This window comes from Notolepis coatsorum, assembly GCF_963971535.1.
Source record: "Notolepis coatsorum genome assembly, chromosome: 17".
In the NCBI taxonomy this organism is placed as follows: Eukaryota; Metazoa; Chordata; class Actinopteri; order Aulopiformes; family Paralepididae; genus Notolepis; species Notolepis coatsorum.
Genome location: NC_140181.1, coordinates 46536505 through 46558853, shown reverse-complemented (window position 1 = coordinate 46558853; position 22349 = coordinate 46536505). Strand labels below are relative to the sequence as shown.

Below are 22349 nucleotides of genomic sequence, written 5' to 3'. Positions count from 1 at the left end.
TAGGATGGCTTAGAGTAGACAACAGAGTACAGCAACTTGCAATGGGCCTGGTCTACAAGATACATTATACGACTAAGGTACCAATACATGTCAAAATACTTCCCAAAGGTCAGTGAATACCACAACTACTACACCAGAGGAAGCTCAACAAATCATGTTAAACCCAGATTCGGCTCAAACTAGGGACTAAACACGTTTCGCAATTATGCCACATCAATGTGGAACGCCCTACCCAAAGCTGTAAAGGAATGTGAATCCCTACCCACATCCAAAACCGCTCTTAAAGAGCACCTACGGGAGGCTGCAATTCGAAACTGGCCACCGTAAATGCCCAAAACCCCCACCACCTCCTAATAGACAGTCTCCTCCCCACCGCATGTATATATTCCCTCCCCGCCGTATGTATATTTCTCTCCCACCCACCCACCCCCTCCTAATGTACAGTCCCCTCCTCATCATATGTATATACTCTGTCAGGATCTAGGGGTAACAGTACTGTATATTTGAATACCGTTTATGTCACAAATGTATCAGTACTAAATACCTATATGTCCCTATGCCATAAATGTCATGTATGTTGTGTATGTCATAAATGTCTATATGAATTGAAAATGGGGGACCCTGATGGAAACAAGACAAATGTCTTTCTCAGGTCTGCATCCCCTTAACAATTGTGTGTATTGAGCCGTACTGTATTGTACCCATTCTGCAATCTGTTAAATAAAGTTTTCATTCATTCATTCATTGTTCACAGCAGTAATCAGGTCAGTGGCTGCCGAGAAGGTGTGTGTGTGGGGGGTCTGATGGCCTGTGGGTAGAAACTGTTTGTCAGTCTCGTAGTTCTGGCTTTCAGACTCCTATATCGCCTGCCTGATGGCAGGAGGTTGAAGAGTCTGTGTTGGAGGTGTGTGCTGTCCTTAATTATGTTGTGTGCTCTCCTGGTGGCTTGTATCCTTTCGGCAAGCAATCCTCCCTTCCGCGTTGCTCTGATTGGCCAGCGATCTACACTCTGTTTCCCCCTACGCCCGCCGCGATAATCCCCCCTAATGCCACGTTCACGTTACGTGGGAAGAAGCGGAAGAACCAGCTTCCTACTGGGAAAAACCATTCACGTCAGCCTCCTAGTGGTAATTCCTACTAGGGCATATGGGATTTTTTTATAGACCCCGATATCCATAGATATACAGTATATAGAACACTAGATAGCTTGCCCGCGCTGCCGGCCAATGGAGAGCGACGTCACTGAACCGCCGCCATCTTGCGGAGGTCAGCCTTGAGTGAGAGTGAGTGAGCTGCACAGACAAAAATACTCATAACTCTCTGAAATATTGACGGATTTACAAACTGTTTGGTTTATTACAAGCATTATTAACGTGGCTATGATTCAAGCTGTTTGTAAAAAAAAACATCTTAATTTTTTTTTTTATACGTATGCAGTATCATAACTACATCTTTGATGTTTATAGCAAACCAATCCGTTTGTAAATCCGTCAATATTTCAGCGAGTTATGAGTATTTTTGTCTGTGCAGCTCACTCACTCTCACTCAAGGCTGACCTCCGCAAGATGGAGGCGGTTCAGTGACGCTGGTGACTCCGCCTTAAGCTATCTAGTGTTCTATATATATCTATGCCGATATCTCCCACTTCGCGTCACGAATTGCGGAAGTATGGATGTGGGCGTTTCATCGAGTGAAGGCTTCCTAGTTGACATCCCGCCTAGATCCGCTTTAGATCTGACTGTAAATAAACATGGACAATCCTTCATTGAATTTTTAAAAGACTCAAAATGCTGTGTAGTAAATGGGAGATTAAACGCTGACAAAGATAATTTCACTTCAATTTCTATAAAGGGGAGAGCTGTTGTGGACTACATTGTAACTCCTCACGTTGACTTGAAATCATGCATTGAATTTAGTGTTTATACACCATCTGAACTTGTTGGCTCTGAAGGTGCAAATCTTATTGATATCCATAGTAGATTACCTGATCATTCAGTACTATGCTTACACTTTCGGGCCGGTGACTCAGTTAATATCCAGAGCATGGTTGAACCCCCGCAGCAAATCAAACCATGTAATAGACACCTGCCAGCTAATTTTCTATCCTCTGAGATTTGCCAGGGGGCTTTACTAGATGTCATGGAGCTCTTGAATAACGGTCCGAAAAACCAGGAGAATATTGATCTCTGTTACAATAACTTATGTAGTTTTCTGCATAAAGAAATTGGTCGACACTGTGCTACAAAGAAAGGCGGGTCGCCCAAAAAGTATTTTAAGACCAAACAACCTTATTGGAATAATGAATTAAATGGGCTATGGCTTAATTCAAGGGCAGCCGAAAAATCTTTTCTAAAATGCAAGGAACAGAGTGTGAGAAGAGACTTACTGAATGAATTTAAAGCTTGTCAAACTAAATTTGATAAGAAACTCAGATTTTTCAAACGTCAAGAGAGGACAAGCTCTCCATATAGAACAACTACAAGTCAGTAATCCCCAGCAATTCTGGAAAGAAATAAATAAACTAGGCCCCAAAAAAACCCAGACAGTCCCAATGGAGATTGTATTGGATAATGGTGAATCATGTTTTGAAACTGAGCAGATTCTGAAAAAGTGGGAAACCGACTATAGTAGTCTGTATGCTTGTAGTAGTCACCCTTTATTTGATGATGGTTTCCTAACAGAAATATGTAAGTTAAAATGTGAGGCCGAACTTGGGATGAGCAATAGCCCTACAGGTTGTGAATTATTAAATAGTGACATTACGTTAGACGAGGTACAGAGTGTAGTGGACAGAGCGAAACTGAAGAAAGCTATGGGTATTGAGGAGTTGTCGAACGAGGTCCTTAAAACTCCCTATCTGCTGAATGTATTACACTGTTTATATCAAACTTGTTTTAACACAGGCACCATCCCCTCGATATGGAACAAGTCCATTATTAAGCCCATCCCCAAATCTGCAAAAGCTGACCCTAGAGTCCCACTAAATTACAGAGGTATTAGTTTGATCAGTACAGTTTATAAATTATACTCAAGTGTTCTTAATAATAGATTAAATAAATACTTAGAATATAATGAAATGTTGGTGGATGAGCAGAATGGGTTTAGGGCTAAGAGAGCTTGTATTGATCATGTTTTTGTTTTATCATCGGTGGTGAGAGCCAGATTGGACGAGGGCAAGAATACATTTGTTTGTTTTGTTGACTTTAAAAAAGCCTTTGACTGGATTAATAGAGAGCTTTTGGACTATAAATTAATCTGTTCTGGTATTGATGGACTATTTTATAAGGCTATCAAAAGCCTGTATAAGGCCCCATCTGCCTGTCTGCAGCTGAATGATGTTAGGACCGGCTGGTTCCCCACCCCATTCGGTGTAAAACAGGGAGATGTGCTTTCTCCTACTTTATTCGCCCTTTATGTTAACGACCTGGCGCAAGAAATCAAGCAAGCCAATCTTGGTATTCCAATAGATAATATAATCCTAAGTATTTTATTGTACGCTGATGATATTGTTTTGTTTGCAGAAAATGAAGCAAATTTACAAAACATGTTGAATATTATGAGTTCTTGGTGCATGAAATGGAGACTTGCGATTAACAGTGAAAAAACACAGATTATGCACTTTAGGAAAAAACACGAACAGCAGAGTAGTCATAAGTTTCAATTTGGACCAACGCCCCTGATTTACACACATTCTTATAAATATCTTGGTTTCACCTTTAATGAGTACATGTGCTTCATAGAAGGAAGGAAAATAATGTCTGAGTCAGCAGGAAGGGCGCTAGGGGGCGTGTTGAGTAAAATGAAAGTGTGCACTGACCTTGGGTTTTCAACATTTACACAATTATTTGATTCAATGGTGGGTTCTGTTTTGTTTTATGCTGCTGGAGTATGGGGTTTTGATGATGCACCTGAATGTAATGCGATCCAGAACCGGGCCATAAGATATTTTTTAGGAGTCCATAAATACACACCAAAAGGGGCTATAGAAGGGGACATGGGGTGGGATTCTTGCTTGGTCAAGCAAAAAGGTGAAATGGTGAGGTTATGGAACCGCCTGGTCCAGCTGCCAAATGGCAGGGTGACTAAAAAGATTTTTAATTGGGACAGAGCACACGGTCATCCCTGGTCAAGAGAGATGTCTATGATTTTTTCTTCTACTGACTTGAGTATGATTTTTATGAACAATTTGCAGTGTAAGGTTCACATAATTAAAACAAAATTATCAACAATCCATCAGGATAAGTGGAAGGTGGAGATTTTGAAAAAACCTAAACTTAGAAAATATATTGCAATTAAAAATGAGTATTTTACTGAACCTTATGTAATGTTAAACTTAAAGAGAAGACGGAGGTCTCTGTGTGCCCAGTTGAGGTCTGGCACCCTGCCATTGGCTGTGGAAGTGGGTAGATTCCAGGTTAAACCTGAGGAGGAGCGGTTGTGTGTTCTGTGTGATCTGGGAGTGGTGGAGGATGAATATCATTTTGTTTTTTATTGCCCTTTGTACACCACTTTGAGGAGAGCTTTATTTGAAAAAATTCAAATTGTAAACCCAGATTTGTTTTGGCAGTCTGAGAGCTGTATGTTGAGTTGTTTTTTTGTGGAGGACATCTTTGGTTTTGCAGGATTTTTGGAGAAGGCATGGCACCTGAGACAAAACACACTGTATCCTATATAATTGTATTTGAATTCACCTTGTTTTTCTGTTTATTTACATTGAGTACAGCTTGTGTTATATTACGTTTTATTGTATTTTCTTGTATTTTTTTTATGGCCATCTTGGTCTATGACATTTGTTAAGTAATTGGTAAAGTATATTATTATATACTTATTGTTATGTGTCTTGTAAGCCCATATGGGCTGGGCATACATCTGTATGTAAGACACGAAAATAAAAAATATCATATCATATCATATCATATCATATATCATATGTAGCAACCATAGATATCTATGGTAGCAACGAGATGTCCTCTGGTTCTTCCGCTTCTTCCCACGTAACGTGAACGCGGCACGGTGAGCGCGCATGCGCATGAGCCGCGATAATGCCCCTCAGGCAAGCCCCCACGCAGGTTAATAATAATAAATGGGTATCGCAGAACACGCCATATTAGCAACGCTCGCACACACGCAGGTTGGTGCTCAAGTGGAACATCCCATGGGACGCCGTGAGCCTTCAGAGCTGCTCTTATTTGTAAATGGAAGAAAAAGGAGTTTTTCATTGTTCAAGAGTGGATATATGTTGCAGAACATGCCTGTTAATTACCTTTTAAATATCTGTTATGTGGTTAGGGTATGTATGTTTTTTAAATAAATGCCCAGTCTTGTGCTTTGTCACCACCTGTCAATCTGTTCTGTTATTGGTCCATGATGGCAATAAATTGATGATTTTTACAGCCTGGTGGGCGAGATTATGCATGACCAGCCTGTGATCTAAATATTACCTATGTGTTGATGGAATCACGTCAATATAGAGAGTAGCCTCTTACGTGACTGCGTGCGTTTGTCTAAGTATTATTATTCTAAGTATTATCATTATCTACCGCCGCGGCGGCAAAACCTATTAAAACCTAGTTGAGCTAAGTGCGTCGATGTTAAAACTGAGTGACGAATGCATAATTTACACTTGTGCCAATTGCGTGCGTTTGTCTAAGTATTATTATTCTAAGTATTATTATTATCTACCGCGGCGGCGGCAAAACCTATTAAAATCTGCGTGTGTGTGAGCGTGTGGGCGTGTAGCGGCAAAAAAAAATGCGCATGCGCGCGTTACCGGCGTAGGGGCGAAACGAGTATAGAAGATCGCTGGCCAATCAGAGCAACGCGGACGGGAGGGTTGCTTGCCGAAAGGATACAAGCCTCCTGGTGGCCCTAAATGTCCTGCAGTGAGGGGAAGGCTACGCCAGAGATGTACTGAGCAGTTTTAATCACTCGCTGGAGTGCCTTCCTCTCCTTAGCAGTGCAGTTTCCATACCAGACCGTGATTGAGCTGGTAAGGACACTCTTAACCGTACTTCTATAGAAGTTGCTGAGAATTTTGTGTGGCATGCCAAATTTTCTCAGCCTTCTTAGGAAGTACAGTCGTTGGTGGGATTTTTTTTATTATATGTTGGGTGTTGTGAGCCCAGGTGAGGTCCTTGCTGATGTGGATACCAAGGAATTTAAAGGTTTTAACCCTATCCACCTCTGTCTCACCTATGTACAGAGGTGTGTGCTGTACACTCCTCCTCCGTGGGTCAATAATCATCTCCTTGGTCTTGTCTGCGTTCAAGGAGAGATTATTGTCCTGACACCAGGCCACCAGTTCCGCCACCTCCCTTCTGTACGCCTCCTCAGCTCCTCCAGTGATCAGTCCGATGACTGTAGTATCATCTGCGAATTTGATGATACTGGTGTTGTTCTGGGAGGCCACACAGTCGTGTGTGAAGAGGGTGTACAGTAGGGGGCTCAGCACGCAGCCCTGGGGGGTCCCTGTGCTTAGAACCTTTGTGCCTGATGTCTGGTTGCAGACTCTGACTGACTGGGGCCTATTTGTAAGAAAGTTCAGCACCCAGTCACAAAGAGCCGGTGTCAGACCCACAGTGAGGAGTTTAGCAGAGAGTTGTGTGGGATGACCGTGTTAAATGCAGAATAGTCGATGAATAATAGTCTGGCATATGTGTTCTTGCCCTCTAAGTGGGTGAGGCTGGTGTGGATGACGGTGTTGACTGCATCCTCAGTGGACCGGTTCTGACGGTAGGCAAACTGCAGAGGGTCCAGTGTGTCTGGGATGGTCTTCTTGATGTGTGACATGACTATCCTCTCGAAACACTTCATCACTATTTGGGCTGAGTGCAATGGGACGATAGTCATTCAGACAGGTTACAGTGTTTTTCTTTGGCAGAACTGCACGTACCTCTGCCGTTGTCACAGTGAGTGGTGGGTCCTGCGTGCGCTCCGTGGCCAGAACCCCTCTCTGTTGGTTGGTGTTGGGGACCTCGAAGCGGGCGTAGAACTCATTCAGCTTATCTGGCAGTGAGGGTTGGCTGTTTGTGACCCCCTTGCTCCCCTGCTTGTAGTCTGTGATGTGCTGCAGGCCTTGCCACATGCGGCGGGAATCAGTGGTGGTGTAGAATCCCTCCAGCTTTTGTCTGTATTGTCCCTTGGCCTCGCTGATGGATCTACGCAGGTCGTATCTGGCCTTCTTGTAGTCCTCAGCATTGCCCGAGACAAATGCAGTGGAGCGGGCATGTAGTTTGGACCGAACATCACAGTTAATCCAGGGCTTTTGGTTTGGGTATGTCTTGCATTGTTTTGTGGGCACAATGTTTTCCACACATGTGCTGATGTAGCCAGTTACACTGGAAGCATATTCCTCTAAATCCACAGTAGAGTCATCCCTCTGAGCAGCAGTTTTAAACATGTCCCAGTCTGTGCTCCCAAAGCAGTCCTGAAGCACCAGTTCGGTTTCTTCATTCCATACTTTAACAGTTTTACTTACTGGTGGGGCTTGCTTGAGGCGTTGTCTGTATGCTGGATAGAGAAAGGCTGAGATGTGATCAGATAGTCCAAAGTGTGGTCTGGGCACAGCCTTGTAGGCTCCCCTCACGTTGCTGTAGACCTGGTCCAGAGTGTTTTTCTCCCTTGTAGGAAAGTTCACATACTGGTGGTATTTCGGGAGGACACTCTTTAAGTTGCGGTGGTTAAAATCCCCAGCTACCGTGAACACGGCATCGGGTGTGCAGTCTCTTGTTTACTGATGACGTCATGCAGCAGCCCCAGTACAATTGTGGAGTCCGCCCGTGGCGGAATGTAAACAGCCAGTATAAACACTGCACTGAACTCCCTTGGCAGGTAAAAGGGGTCTGCATTTCACCATCAAAAGTTCAATATTCTCCGTACAGTGTCTTTCAGTCACCTGTACGTCCGAGCACCAACTATTACTCACGTAGACACAGACGCCGCCTCTCGCCTTTCGGGAAGCCTTTGTCCTGTCCCCACGGTAAACGGAGTGCGTTGCAAGCTGGATGGCCGAGTCTGGAATGCTGTCCGAAAGCCAGGTTTCCATGAAAATAAGAGCACAGCATTCTCTCATTTCATGCTGGGATGTAATCCTGGTTCTCAGCTCATCCATCTTGTTGTCGAGCGAGCGGACGTTAGCTAGCAGCAGGCTAGGTAGTGGTGGTCGTGTAGCCCTAGCCTTTAGCCTAGCATGTAGCCCTGCTCTCTTGCCTCTCCGTCTTGTTGTTTTGATGTGGATAGCGGGGTCTCGTCGTAGCAGAAAGTGAAAGTTAAACTATAAGTGAGCTCATGGTGAGCTTTGCCGATATCCATTAGTGCATCTCTGTTGTAACTCACTGTTGCGTGCAATAACGTTGCATTTAGGATGCAAATGAAGACAATAATAAGTAAAAAACTAAGTTGTTGTCGGGAGGACGACACAAAGACGTCAGCCACGGAGGGCGCCATCATCCATCCATACCCATAGATACCCTAGATTAGAATACTTTCTTTCTTCTTCTTTTATTTTATTTTTCTCCTTTTTCCGTTTTTCTCCCATCGTTAGTTGTTATGCCAATTCCCAATTCCCTTCCTGGTTGTTGCGCACTCTACCCCCTACCGTCGGTCTGGGAGGGCGGAGACTATCACATGCTTCCTCCGACACATGTGTAGCCAGCCCACCGCTTCTTTTCACCTGGCAGCGCGGACTCTCACTGGAGGAGTGTAACATGTGGAAGGATCACACTACCTCCTCCAGATCCTTCCCTCGCTGTGCAGGCGCCCCGACCGAACTGTAGGAGTCGCTGTTTTACAACGACCAGGACCCACCCCACCGGCTTTCCCACCCGCTGACACTGCCAATTGTGTCAGTATGGACAGCCGACCAAGCCGGAGGTACCGCAGCTGGATTCGATCCCACTGTCTCTGCGGTGGTAGACAGATGCTGCGCTACCCGGCCGCCCCCTAGAATACTTTCTTAACCAGGTCTAGATACCCTATAACACTTTCTTAACCAGGTCTAGATACTAGGGCTGACCTTCGAAGCTTTTTTTGGCAATCGAAGCTTCGGGGCCGAGCTTCGGTTTTCATTCGAAGCTTCGAATTTTTTATTTTTATTTTTTTTAATCTTATATTGTGGGACTTGTACAGCACTTTCGTAAACTTTGTTGTTTTTAAATGTGCTCTATAAATAAAGTGGATTGGATTAATGAATTAAGTAGCCCCTTTCATGACTGTGACGCAGCCAACAAGGTTTCACTCGGCTGTGTGATTTAATTCAAGGTGGATCGCTGTTGTCGTTTGAACAACTTCAGATTTCATGGGAACTACCAATCCCCCAAATCAAGAATGTTTAAGATGAATGAAGTAAGATTTTGATTATTTGAAATATGGCCTGTTTAGACTAAACTATGCACAGAATTATGTCAGTCTACAAGGTCCGGATTCTACATGGTCCGGCAATGTAGACCTTGTAGACTCCACTACAGACCAATTATCAGTGAATGTTCATGCATTTTTAAGAAGGGCTACTTCCACAAAAAAACAAAGAACTCACCAAAACATCTCAGTAGCACCTTATCTAAATGTTCTATTTCATATATGGAGTTTCATATTTATTTATGTATTGCATGCATTTCTACATTTTATTTCCTATTTTGTTTATTCATCCCAGTATCTTTCTTTCTTATGTGTGGAATTCTACAAGGCATGTAGGTGTATATGTGTTTGAGGATGATATCCTTCAAACAGGCAATAGTGATGATATAATTTGGGCAGTGCTGAGCTGGGTTACTTTCCTCCAGTGTATTTGTCCCCCGGCCCCACCCAATGGCCCCATGCGCGCGCGGCACACACACACACAGTGATGTACCTGAACGCGTTCAATGAACGATCGTTCATGAACGCGTTCGTATTTTGGGCGAACGTGAACTGAACGTACTGATTATCCGCTAAATGAACGTAATTGAGAACGCGTTCATTCTCAACGCTGTGTAACGGAGTTCAAAAGTGCGTTCATTCTCAGCACTCTGTTATAACGGCGTTCAAATATGTGCCAGATTTCATATGTATTTCAGCCGAAAACCCAGTGAAAACACACCGTAAACAGGCTTTAAAATGTGGAAAACCAACCGATCTGGCAACGCGCCTGTACACCCCCTGCTACGTCATCAGACTCATCACAACAACAGCCGAATCTGCGTCTGCGAGCAGAAGCTGAGAGCTGCGCAGCAGCAGGTCGAGAGCAGCACTCGCTCAGAGAACTCTACCTCTAGATGTCGGCGCTTGGGGATTTAAAATAGTTTAACGTTAAAGTCAGTACTGACTCAGACGGAAACAATCTAACGTTTGTCTGTAAACTTTGTCCACCCGATTTGAAGAAGCAAGTCCCCACATCGACGCGACAGCGTCGACAGCAACATTGAGAATATGCTAACGTCCTGTTTTAGTTTTCATAATAAAGACAATTCAAGCAAAGTTGTTCCTCATGTTTTTGAAAATATACTGTAGAGATGAAAGCTGCAGTGTAGACTGAATGCGCGGTGGCAAAGCGTTATGGAAATGCCAGTATTCTGATTGCTGTCTGTGTGGTTCAATATTTTTTACAAATAATAGTTTGCAGCAACGTATTGAAAAAAGAACTAACAAAATGGGCCGTTCAATATCTCCTTTATGTTCGAAATGTCAAACAGACCTGGGTACCTACAGGCTACAGTCTATCACTACTTTTGGGAATCTAAGTGTTTATCCAGGTTCTGGGGCCAAGTGATTGATTGAACACTTTATTAACATATTGCAGAATGGGTACAGTATAGTACAGCTCAGTCATGAATTGAAAATGGGGGACCCTGATGTAAACAAGACGAAAGTCTTTCTCTGGTCTGCATCCCCTTAACAATTATATGTATTGAGCTGTACTGTATCAGGGTCCCCCATTTTCAATTAATCAGGACATACATGACATACAGATAGACAGTACTGCTACATCTATACATTTATGACATACCAGATTTGCAAATACAGTACTGTTTGTGATACAAAAAGAGTCCAGAAAAGAGAGTAGGCCTATATACATTTGACATAGAAACTGTACATTGGAGGAGGGTGGGGGGGGGGACTGTACATTGGGTTGGGTAGGAGGGGTGACACCCTTTACAATTCAAACTATTTGATAAACTTCTACTTTCGGCCCGGAAATGCATTCTGATAAACTGGATTAAGGATAAGCCTCCATTTTTACAAATGTGGTATAGAGAGATCTTCGGTGTGCTACCCCATGAAAGACACTGTGCAAATGCATAGAGGCAACAACGCTTCCTTTCAGGAGGTGTGGGCCCCACTATTAGACTATTTTCCTGCTGAAATTTCTCGGATCCTTCTAAAGGCCCAGTGCCCCATTGTATGGACAGACCTAGGATAGGAAAAAATAAATATATGTCTACATGTGAATGGGCTCGAGGCAAGTGCAATACTGTACAGTGCCTGTCTTGGTTTGCTTTTCCTTTTTTGCTTGTTTTTCTTTTTGTTTTGTTTTTGCTTGCTTATGGTGTGGATGATGGCATAGAGATGAACTGGAGGACCCCCCCCCTCCATTGTCCCAATGTGTGTTTTTGTAATGTAAGTAACTGTACGTGAAAAATATATATAAAAAAAATATATATATCAAAAAAGAACTAAAAAGAACTAAATTAGTTCATTTTTGAAACCATGAACTTTAGTTCAAAATTTTGAATTATGAACTATGAACTGAACTAGTTCATTTTAAAAATTGTGAACTGTGAACTGAACTAGTTCATGTAGAAAGTGAACTTTCCCAACACTGCACACACACACACAAATCGAAGTAAAAAAAAAATATTGAACTTTTTTTTTAGATTTTTTTTTTTTTTTTTTACTTTGATTCTTTTTTTAATGTTCGAAGCTTGTGCCATCGAACGAAGCTTCGAAGCTTCGAAGTATTTAAGACAGCCCTACTAGATACCCTATAACAATTTCTTAACCAGGTCTAGATAGCCTAGAATATTTTCTTAACCAGGTCTAGATGGCCTAGAACAGGGGTGTCAAACTCATTTTCACAGAGGGCCACATCAGCATTATGGTTGCCCTAAAAGGGCCAAAGACCGTATTAATGTTAATGTAATGTAAAATAAATGTAGCTACTCATTTACATATTGTTAAACATGTTGTTTCTGTATTTATTACTTATTCAAGTTATACATATTGCATATGCATTTGCATAGTAGATGTAGAAATATATGTTAGCTTATGTTATTTTAACAAATAATTTTAGTTTATCAGAACCCCATATTACTCCATCAATCAATGATCAAACCATTCAAGTAAATAACAAAGAAGAATATCATCAAATACAAGCTATGACATTAAGTTTGTTCAAAACCTTTTTGTCACAGTCAAGAAGGGCAGAACTAACAACTGAGCTGCAAAGAACATGTGGGACAGATGTAGCAGATGTTACAAAAACAAATGGCTGCACACAACCTTGCAGAGGCCACTAATGGAAGATAGTTTAATTAACTTTAATTAACAGATTGCAGAATGGGTACAGTACAGTACAGCTCAATACACACAATTGTTAAGGGAATGCAGACCAGAGAAGGACTTTCGACTTGTTTACTTCAGGGTCCCCCATTTTCAATTCGTAATGAAATTGCTATTATGTGTCTGCATGAACACACAACTGTAACTGTACTCAAAAATAACAAAATAAGGGTTGTCTCAGTTCACAACTATATTGGTCAAGTTTTGGGTGGGACTTGTTTGCGTCCCTACAGCTTCTTATTCAATTGAGCGAGATGCTCGGTTATGTCACACAGCCAGCTTGCATCTGACAGTTCAGACAATATTTCTTCAACCCTTTGTTACCTATTCCGCATGGATCTTTTTTGTATTTTGGGCTGTAAAATTGTCAAAGAATGTCTGAGGAGTAAGTGCTTTTGGCTTTTTTCCTTTGTTACTTCATCAATACCTCAGATGTTCAACACACATGTATGTGTAAGAATGTGTAATAACTAAGGCTGTCAAAGCTTTATTAACGCATTAACCCACAATTATTTTAACGCCGCTATTTTTTAACCCAAGATAAAAAAAAAAAAAAAAAATCTTTTTTTTACCAGTGCTCTTGGGGGGCCACATCAAATGACGTGGCGGGCCGCATTTGGCCCGCGGGCCATGAGTTTGACACCTATGGCCTAGAACATTAACCAGGTCTAGATTAGAGGCTGACATGTGAGTGGATTTTGACTCCCGCTCCTTCCCACTCCCACAGAAATAATCCCATCCCAATCCCAAGTGAGAGTTTCGAAAAAAATCCCACTCCCTCCCACTCCCACAGAGGACTGATCCCAATCCCATCCCAATCTTTTATAGAATCCCACTCCCATCCCACTCCTGTTTACCAATCCTGCTCCGTTTTCTTTTCCCATGTATAAAATATGCAGTACATGGGTCACATCATGTCTGTAGCACAAGTATAAAACGTGTTATATTTGTAACACTCACAAATGTGCCTATTGTATTTGTGTTATTTAGTTGGTTGTAATTTTCATGCTGACAAGTTGACGTCACACAGCCAGACACGTTACGTGTAAGGAATTATGGGATTTGGTGTTGGATGTATGGACTCTACTAGGGGTGGGAATCACCAGTTTCATCACGATACGATACAATATCGATTCTTTGGACAACGATACAATATTTGCCGATATCACAAAGTCTGCCACGATACGATTTAACATTTAGATCAACTCAAAAAAGGTAACGAAAATATAATTTGAAAAAAATGTATTTAGCTCTTCCAGACATTTAAATGAAAAACAATCTATTGTTTTTAATACAAATAGACCTCCTGTTCACTGTAAAGTGCCACGTTTTGATATATTGAGCTTTAAACTTGAAATAACTAAGTTTAATTTTTTGGAACTCACAACACACAACCTAAAACCCCTCCGTCCCTACCTCCCTCTCCAAAACAGTTCCTAATATATTTTTATGTTGCATGATCATATACATTTATTATGTATTATATTTGTTATGTTTAAATATCAACATTATCTGGCCATCCTCAGTAAATACTATCAAACTCCTTTGACCTCACCTACTTAAAATCATTGACGTAGAGAGAGGGACAGGGAGAGGCTGAGGCTCCCCCGCCCCCTCCCTTTCCTCACTGTTTTCTCTGCCTCTGAGCCGGGTTAGCTTAGTTTAGTTACCGGTAGCAGCTAACTAGTTCGTTTTGGAGTTTTGGTGAGGATGCAAAGCATGTAAGATGCATTGGAAGCGTTGCAGGGAAAAACAGGCAGGGACCTATTTCCTGGTCGCAAAATGCGCACTCTAACATAGCAATTGTATGTTTTGAGCTGTACTGTACTGTACCCATTCTGCAATCTGTTAATAAAGTTTTCAATCAATCAATAGAACGCTGTTGTTGTTGGGCTGCTGGTATGCAGCTGCAGAACCGCAGAGCGAACGGCGCTCTCAGGGCCGCGCTCTGACGGCCGCGCTGTGAGGGCCGCTCAGCAGCGCCACCCACCCAATGGCTGAATTGGAGTATTGCACTGTGCAGGCGCGCCGCGCTGTGAGCTGTATGAGTAAATTAACTATACTTTTGCTCACACAATATCTTGAATGAATGAGTTTATTTATTTCGAACATAAATTGAAAATAAATAATAAAAAACAAGTAATAAACAGATTAAATAAACGGGTACTCAAAAAACTGAGCGCCCTCCAACCTAACAAGGCCACTGGCCATGACAACATCCCCTCCAAATTCCTCAGAGACTCAGCAGCCGCCATCACCCCAGTCATCACACACATAATAAACCTCTCCATAAAACAGGGACACGTCCCCAAGGACTTCAAAATTGCGAGAGTAACACCCCTGCACAAAAAAGGCAGTAAATTAGACCCATCTCGAAAGTCATGGAAAAAATTGTATACGAACAGGTCGAAAAATATCTTGCGGAAAAAAATCTAATCTACGAATTCCAATCTGGCTTCAGAACATCCCACTCCACTGACACATGCCTTCTCTATTTAAACGACCACATCAAACAAGAGGTGGACGCGGGCAAATACTGCGGCATGGTCATGCTGGACCTACAAAAGGCCTTCGAAACTGTCAATCACACCATTCTGATTGACAAGCTAAAAGCAATTGGTTTTGATAGTCTATCAGTGAGCTGGATGCAATCCTACCTGGAGGGGAGAGAGCAGATGGTGGAGGTAAACGGTACCCTATCCCCCCCCCTCACAGTAAGCTGTGGTGTTCCACAAGGAAGCATACTAGGTCCGCTACTGTTCCTAATTTATGAAAATGAAATGTCGTCAGCTTGTGACTGCAACTTGTTCCTGTTTGCGGACGACTCAGCCCTGCTGGTCTCTGACAAGAACAAGTTACAGGTTGAAAAAACCCTCAGCTCGGAACTATAGGCAAAATCTGCATATGGCTCGCTGATAACAAACTATCATTACACATGGGCAAAACAGAGTCCATTCTCTTCGGTTCAAATAACAAACTCAGTAAGACCGACGGCTTCTCAGTTACAGTGGGTGACAATATTGTCACGAGGAAAGAAGATATTACCTACCTGGGTTCAATCCTAGAGGCAAATCTTTCCTGTGACAAAATTGCATCCAATGTAATAAAAAAAGTCAACCAACGAACTCTATTCTTGTACCGGATCTCCTCACTGGTAAACAAGAATACCCTGAAGACTCTGGCAGGAGCACTCATTCAAGGGTACTACGACTATGCTTGCACCTCATGGTACCAAAGCACCTCAAAGGCGCTAAAAACAAAATTACAAACATCTCAAAACAAACTGGTCAGACTACTGCTTGACCTTACTCCTAGAACCCACCTCACCCCTGCCCACTTTGACAACCTAGGATGGCTTAGAGTAGACGACAGAGTACAGCAACTTGCAATGGGCCTGGTCTACAAGATACACTACACGACCAAGGTACCCATGTACATGTCAAAATACTTCCCAAAGGTCAGTGAATACCACGATCACAACACCAGAGGGAGCTCCACAAATCATGTTAAACCCAGATTCGGCTCAAACAAGGGACTAAACACGTTTCGCAATTATGCCACATCAATGTGGAACGCACTACCCAAAGCTGTAAAGGAATGTGAATCACTACCCACTTTCAAAAACACTCTCAAAAAACACCTACGGGAGACTGCAATTCGAAACTGGCCCCTGTAAATGTCCTAACACAACCCCCTCCAATGTACAGTAAAAATGATGGTCTTGTCAATATTCCAATGTACAGTGTTGCTTGTACAGTTGTACAGTGTCCCCCACCCACCCGTCCTACCCAACCTCCCCCCCAACCCACCCAACCACTCCAATGTACAGTACCCCCCCCCCCCCCCCCCACCTACCCAACCTCCTCCAATGTACAGTTTCTACGTCAAATGTATATACTTCTTTTCTGGACTTTTCTGGACTCTTTTCGTATCACAAACGGTACTGTATTTGCAAATCTGGTATGTTATAAATGTATAGATGTAGCAGTACTGTCTATCTGTATGTCATATATGTTACGATGAATTGAAAATGGGGGACCCTGATGTAAACAAGACGAAAGTCTTTCTCTGGTCTGCATCCCCTTAACAATTGTATGTATTGAGCTGTACTGTACTGTACCCATTCTGCAATCTGTTAATAAAGTTTTCAATCAATCAATCAATTCAATCAATCAATCAAGGATGAAGTGTAAACGTATATATTCCTACCCCATTCACACTATTATCTTATGCAACTCATATTCACTCCACAAACTGAAATATACATACATTGTTGAATGAACAGCCTGTTTCTTGAAGTTAGACTCTCCTCTAAATTGTAACCCCCCTCTCTATCACAGAATCTTTTGGATGTTACCCGGGAGTGAATTGTTTCGTGCTTTAAAACATGATTTGTGCAGTCTTAAATTCAGCCAGGTCCCCGAGTTTCATGGCATGTGATTTAAAAAAATTGTGTGTTTGTGTGTTCCAGATATCCTACCTTATTGATAATCAAATCTAAATAAAATTTATTTGTAAGGCCCGACAACACACGTTAACACTTTGAATGCCCATCACGACATAACTTGTGTTATCAGCCCACCCTCTGAATGCCCATCACGAGAATTCTCGTTTTATTTGTTTTATTAGCGATCTGAATTCATATTTCATCAACCGAGTCTACCGTTGGTAAACCAGCCCCACCAGGTGCTCGGATGTGAAAAAAGCGCCCCCTATCGTCTCCCAGATGGTAATGCACCCTTTTGGAATGGACTCAATGAAAATGGATGAGAAAAAAAAACTCCGGAATCCACATTTTACTTCTCACACATGTAACCGGAGCCGATCAGATTCATTGTGGACCCTCAGAACAGCGTGTAATATGTCTTTACAGTACGTAGCATTGGATCAATAAAAGGATTGATTTTTGGAATGGCGATCAGGAATTGGAATAATCTTTTTGGATACCATCTGATCTCAGGTAAGGAATCTATTTTACTAGTCTTAGGATAATCAGACCTGTTTTCACGGAGATATAAGCTTTTCCCCTATGTGTGATATGGCTGTTTGACTGTGCGAGCGATCAGGAACTAAGGGAATCGATTTTCAGCTTGCGGCACCAGTGTGCATACGTACACATATACTATCGATAATCTAGCGTTAATTTGAAAACGATTCATAAATAGGCAGAAAAATGACAACGTTCTAGAATATTACAGTACAGGGCGTTTATCACAGATTCTTTTTTCCCCCTTGAAAACGAGGGCTTTTCAAAATGCTATAAAACGGATATGAACCGATAAAAAAACTATCCACTTCGACAATGTTGACTGGAAAATGAGTCATTGATAAGCGACGGGCAGATTAGACACATAGCCATAATTTAAAACATAGATTAGGCGATATTAATGCTAACATTGAAGTGGATGGTGGGCATTCAAGCACTAAATGTACGCCCCCTGCTGGGCACTGAAAGTGTTAATGTCCCCATGGGCCGGACACGTCTTATTTAAACAAGTCAAGAAGAAACATCACAATAAGTCAAGAACAAAACAAGAACACCATAAAGTCCAAATCTTTTTTAATAAATGCAAAATAAATAAATGCAACACTCCCAGACATACCCCACACGAAGGTAAGGAAAAACTCACTAAAACCTAGCAATAGGAAAAGATGCACCACAGGCAATGTGGAGAGAAACCTTAGAAGGGCCATTCAATCCTAATTGCTCTTTTTTTGTAGTGTGCATAATGGTGTGTGCATAATGGTTTTACTTTAATAAGTGTTACCCCAAATCTCCACACAGTAGTTCAGATATGGTATACTAATGAGCAATATAGAATGTACAGTGATTTATCCCCGCAGTTGAATGTAACCTTCTGAGTCTTGGCAAATAACACCTCCATGCAGTCTTTGAATGCTTCAATGCTGGAATCTGGAGCTCTGTATACACAACTGACAATCACGTTTCTCAGATCTCTACTGAGATACAATCCATCAAGTTGTCAATGGTAGTTGACAGGCATTCTACAACCTTATATTTGAGGCAATTTTTTATATATAGGGCTACACCCCACCTCTTTTCCCAATCCTGTTTGTAACTGAGGGGTACAATTCCCTGACTGTATTGATAAGTATGGTATCATTAAACCACTACCGCTTTATGTACTTTAATTACTGGCCATACAGTACACGATATCTAAGTATGATGAACACTTTCCCACATATGAAATCAGGTCCACACAAAGGTAATAGTCAAATATTTAATATATAGCAAAAGGTACATATAATAGTTACTTATTACATTTATGATTTGAATTGAATGCTCTTGTAAGGCAAATGAGTACTCGTATGCAAATCAACACTGAATGTCCAATCTCTGGTTACACAGGAAGCAAGTATACAACCTGGCTCTTAGGGGATTATAGCGATGGTCACTTAATGATTATAGCTGGATAATATACTGAAGGGGTCCCGCCGGTTGTAAGCCAGTAGGGGGGGTAGGAGAGCCATCGGCTGTATCCCGTCTGGTCAACGATTTCTAGGGAGAGTCCAGGTACAGAACACAGTGCCCGTAGAACCTTGATCCGCAGATGAATACACTTGGGCTCTCTTGTAGACGATAGCTGTAGCTGTCGCTGTCGGTCCACAACGAAGAAGAAGCGAGGCGACCTCAGTCTGGTCTGAGCGCCGTCTCACCTTGGCTCCTCTCGGGGTAAATCCAACACTCACCGGTGTTGGCGATTATCCGCTCCACAAATCAAAGCACCAAAGCAAATAGATATTCCATGCCGTATAGGGCTCAGCAGTCGTCGGGGTAGGTAATCCAATGTGCAGGTCCACTCGTCCTCGCCCAGAACTCCTCGGATGAAAGCACCACGCGTGGTCTGCCCAACCTGGTTAAGACTCTAGATAACGCGAGGAAACGATGGGGGTGCTGCTCACTTTAGAACTCTAACCAAACGATGCACCATACATAATAGACTATTATTACTTAATAGAAATACGGTGCCAAACTCTGGCAATTCAGCTATTAATTCGCACGAGGTCTCACTGCTATTCTAAGGCCAAACAGGCCGTACTACACCGCACGCGGTATCGTGGGGTGAGGCTTCACGTCTTGTTACTTAGTTGGGTAGAAGGGTAAAGGACTAAGAGGAATTCTACATTTCTTGCGCCATATTTATATGCACAGTGGACAAGTAGTGCCGCTCTGCTTTCGGTAGCCGTATTCCTGCGCGGAGCTGAGGCTAGTAAAGGCATGTCTCGTCGGTACCTTTGAACTTGAACGCCAGGCGCTTGTCCCTGGCGCCTGGTCCTTTTGTCCAATAAGAGAATGAACCATTATGGGCTGTAGTAGAATAAAGGGATATTCAGTGTATATGTACAAGGAATATACAAGGGATATCAAACGATATACAAATACTATTAAATATATATCCATAAATAAATATATATATTCGGTTTAATCTGATCCTTCACAACACTGTTAATATAATTGAGTTCATATCCATTCAACTCAAAGTCAACTCCTTTCTCAGAGCTAAACCAAGTTTCGGATAGTGGTGGTCATGGTCTCTGCAGTGGCGGTTGTAAGATCCTGATCAAACTGGCCAGTATCACGTCTTCGTCTGTTTGGCCCTCCATCCAATTCCTCTGCGTTGTGTACTTTTAATGGTCCTGACGTCTCCGATACTGGTAGATAAGATCCTTATCTCCCCCGTTAGTGCAATCCATAAACCATACTAATTCTCCACCTCTGTAAGAATTCGACACCGTGAGATACCTTATGAGGAAAAGCGTTGTTTTATTGCTATAAACAGAACCTCATAATCAGATGTTGTCAGATGTTATCAAATTGTATCGTCCTTGAAGAGTCTATTCTAATGATCTTTCGGTGTGTTCGTCTATCGTCCTTTTGTGATTCAGTCCAATAGTGTTCAGGCCTGTTCGTTAGCCTAACCCTCCTCGCGTTAGCCGAAGCTACTGTAATGATGATGTGGCATTCTCCCTTCCCCCCCCCCCTCCATGGTGGAGGAGGAAGAGTCTCTCCTGGTTCCTTCCCTCCTAGTCTCAGTCAGATTTTAGTCTGCCCTCCACCCGGAAACACCGTTCGACTTATAGATGTTCGTCGTCGCAACGACGGCCCCGCCTTCTGGTTGTAATGCGACGTGTTGTCATGACAACTGCGTAACCTTTAACACCATTAAACTTTCATTAAGATGAACCTCTCTCCCTCCTGCTCTGGGCCTACAGTACACTCTAATCTCAGATGTTCTTACAAGGAATGTCAACAAACATTCTCTCGCTGGCAGTGTGCCTCACAACAATCACCCTGCTCTACTGAACCACCGTCTCCTGCTTCCACCGTCCGCATGCACTTCGACCTCTCTGACCCGGCACCGTTTTAGCTGTGGTCACTCCCCCCAATCTATACATCACATAGTGGTGGTCATGGTCTCTGCAGTGGCGGTGGTCACTGCACTGGTGGTTGCTGCAGCTGGTTTGAAGTGCTTTTTTTTGCAACAGTCAAGGTGCTTGATAAAGTCTGGCTGACGGAAAATTGTTGACTGGCAGTGGATACAATGATAATGGAACTTTTGGTTACATTGTAAGCCACATCTGTGAATGGTATACCCTATAACAGAGCATAGAATTGTAATAGGACACTTTATAATAATGATCCTTTATAAAGTGTTACCTTATTATTCTATGATCATTTGTCAATTGAATATGCTAAACAACATCTGAATCATATAACTGCCACTGTGCCACAGACATCACAGAAGGGTTCGTTTTGATTAACTTCTCAAATGGAATTGGTCTCACTCTCTACTGTAACTCCATTTGCATTTCCCAGAGAATGTTGCCCAACTTTACCTTCATAGGAAACTCCCTGCTTGAAATGGGCCTCCATGTGGCACTTCAATTTGCTCAACTTTGTCGGCTTGAATACAGATGTATTGCAGAAAGGGCAGTGGAAATGCCATATTAGAGACAGAGTGCAAGGGGTTATTTAAACTCCATTGTTCTTTTTGCCCCGATGAAGGCATGTTGCAGAAATGCATTGGTTTTAACTGTATCAATAAAGATTATTTTTAGAACAACCATCGCTGAATCTTTCTCCATCACTAGAAAGGCAAAGTTGTGACAAATATTCTTCTGTTATTAATATAAGGAAAAGATCAGATCTATCATTGTCTAACCACATTTTTTGTTCCTCTGACAATGCAGCCTCTGTTGCTTTCTAAGCAACAATCCCCCATTTTCAATTCATAATGAATTCTAAGTAAGGGTGCAATTAGCACCGTGCAATCCATTCTTTGTGGATCCCGCCTCCAGTGTTATTAACCCCTTCTCTCTCTCTGTGTATCTGTGGGGGCAGACCGGGCATCGTTGCGAGGCGCAGGCTGCGTGGAGAGCATGCAGGAGCTCATCCTAGAACTGCTCTCCAGGGCGTGCACGGCCCAGGGCGGAGCTCCGTGTGGGGGACCGCAGCGCTTCCCTCGCCTGCTGGGGAGACTGACGGAGCTCCGGACACTCCGCCACAACCACCTCCTGCTGCTGAGGCAGCAGCCTTGACTGACTCTGATGGAGGGCAAGGCAGGAGGGATTTCTATCGTAGAAGACTGTCAAATCCTGGTCTTCCGAGAGGTCAGACTATAGCCCAGGTTGAATGGAACGACTGTATCGGGATATATTCCTATCCACTAATATGTTGAAGAACTTTCGATGCGTTTCTGATTTGAGTGTTGGGAGTTCTGGGTGAAAGTTCAAGTTTAATTTGATAGGTCATTTTATATGTGCTAAGAGTTTATACTATGCAATAAACACAT

The 22349-nt window shown here is 42.6% G+C and overlaps 1 protein-coding gene across 1 annotated transcript in view; it reads left to right on the top strand.

Moving 5' to 3' along the window:
* nr1h5 (nuclear receptor subfamily 1, group H, member 5) overlaps positions 1–22095 on the top strand; it is a gene marked incomplete at both ends in the record, with an annotated part of 83284 nt that extends 61189 nt beyond the window's left edge. Inside the window, one exon of the mRNA XM_084333073.1 lies at positions 21899–22095. Coding sequence (XP_084189199.1) covers positions 21899–22095 — 197 coding nt within the window. The remainder of the gene's footprint in view (positions 1–21898) is intronic.
* Between the last annotated feature and the right edge of the window lie 254 nt (positions 22096–22349).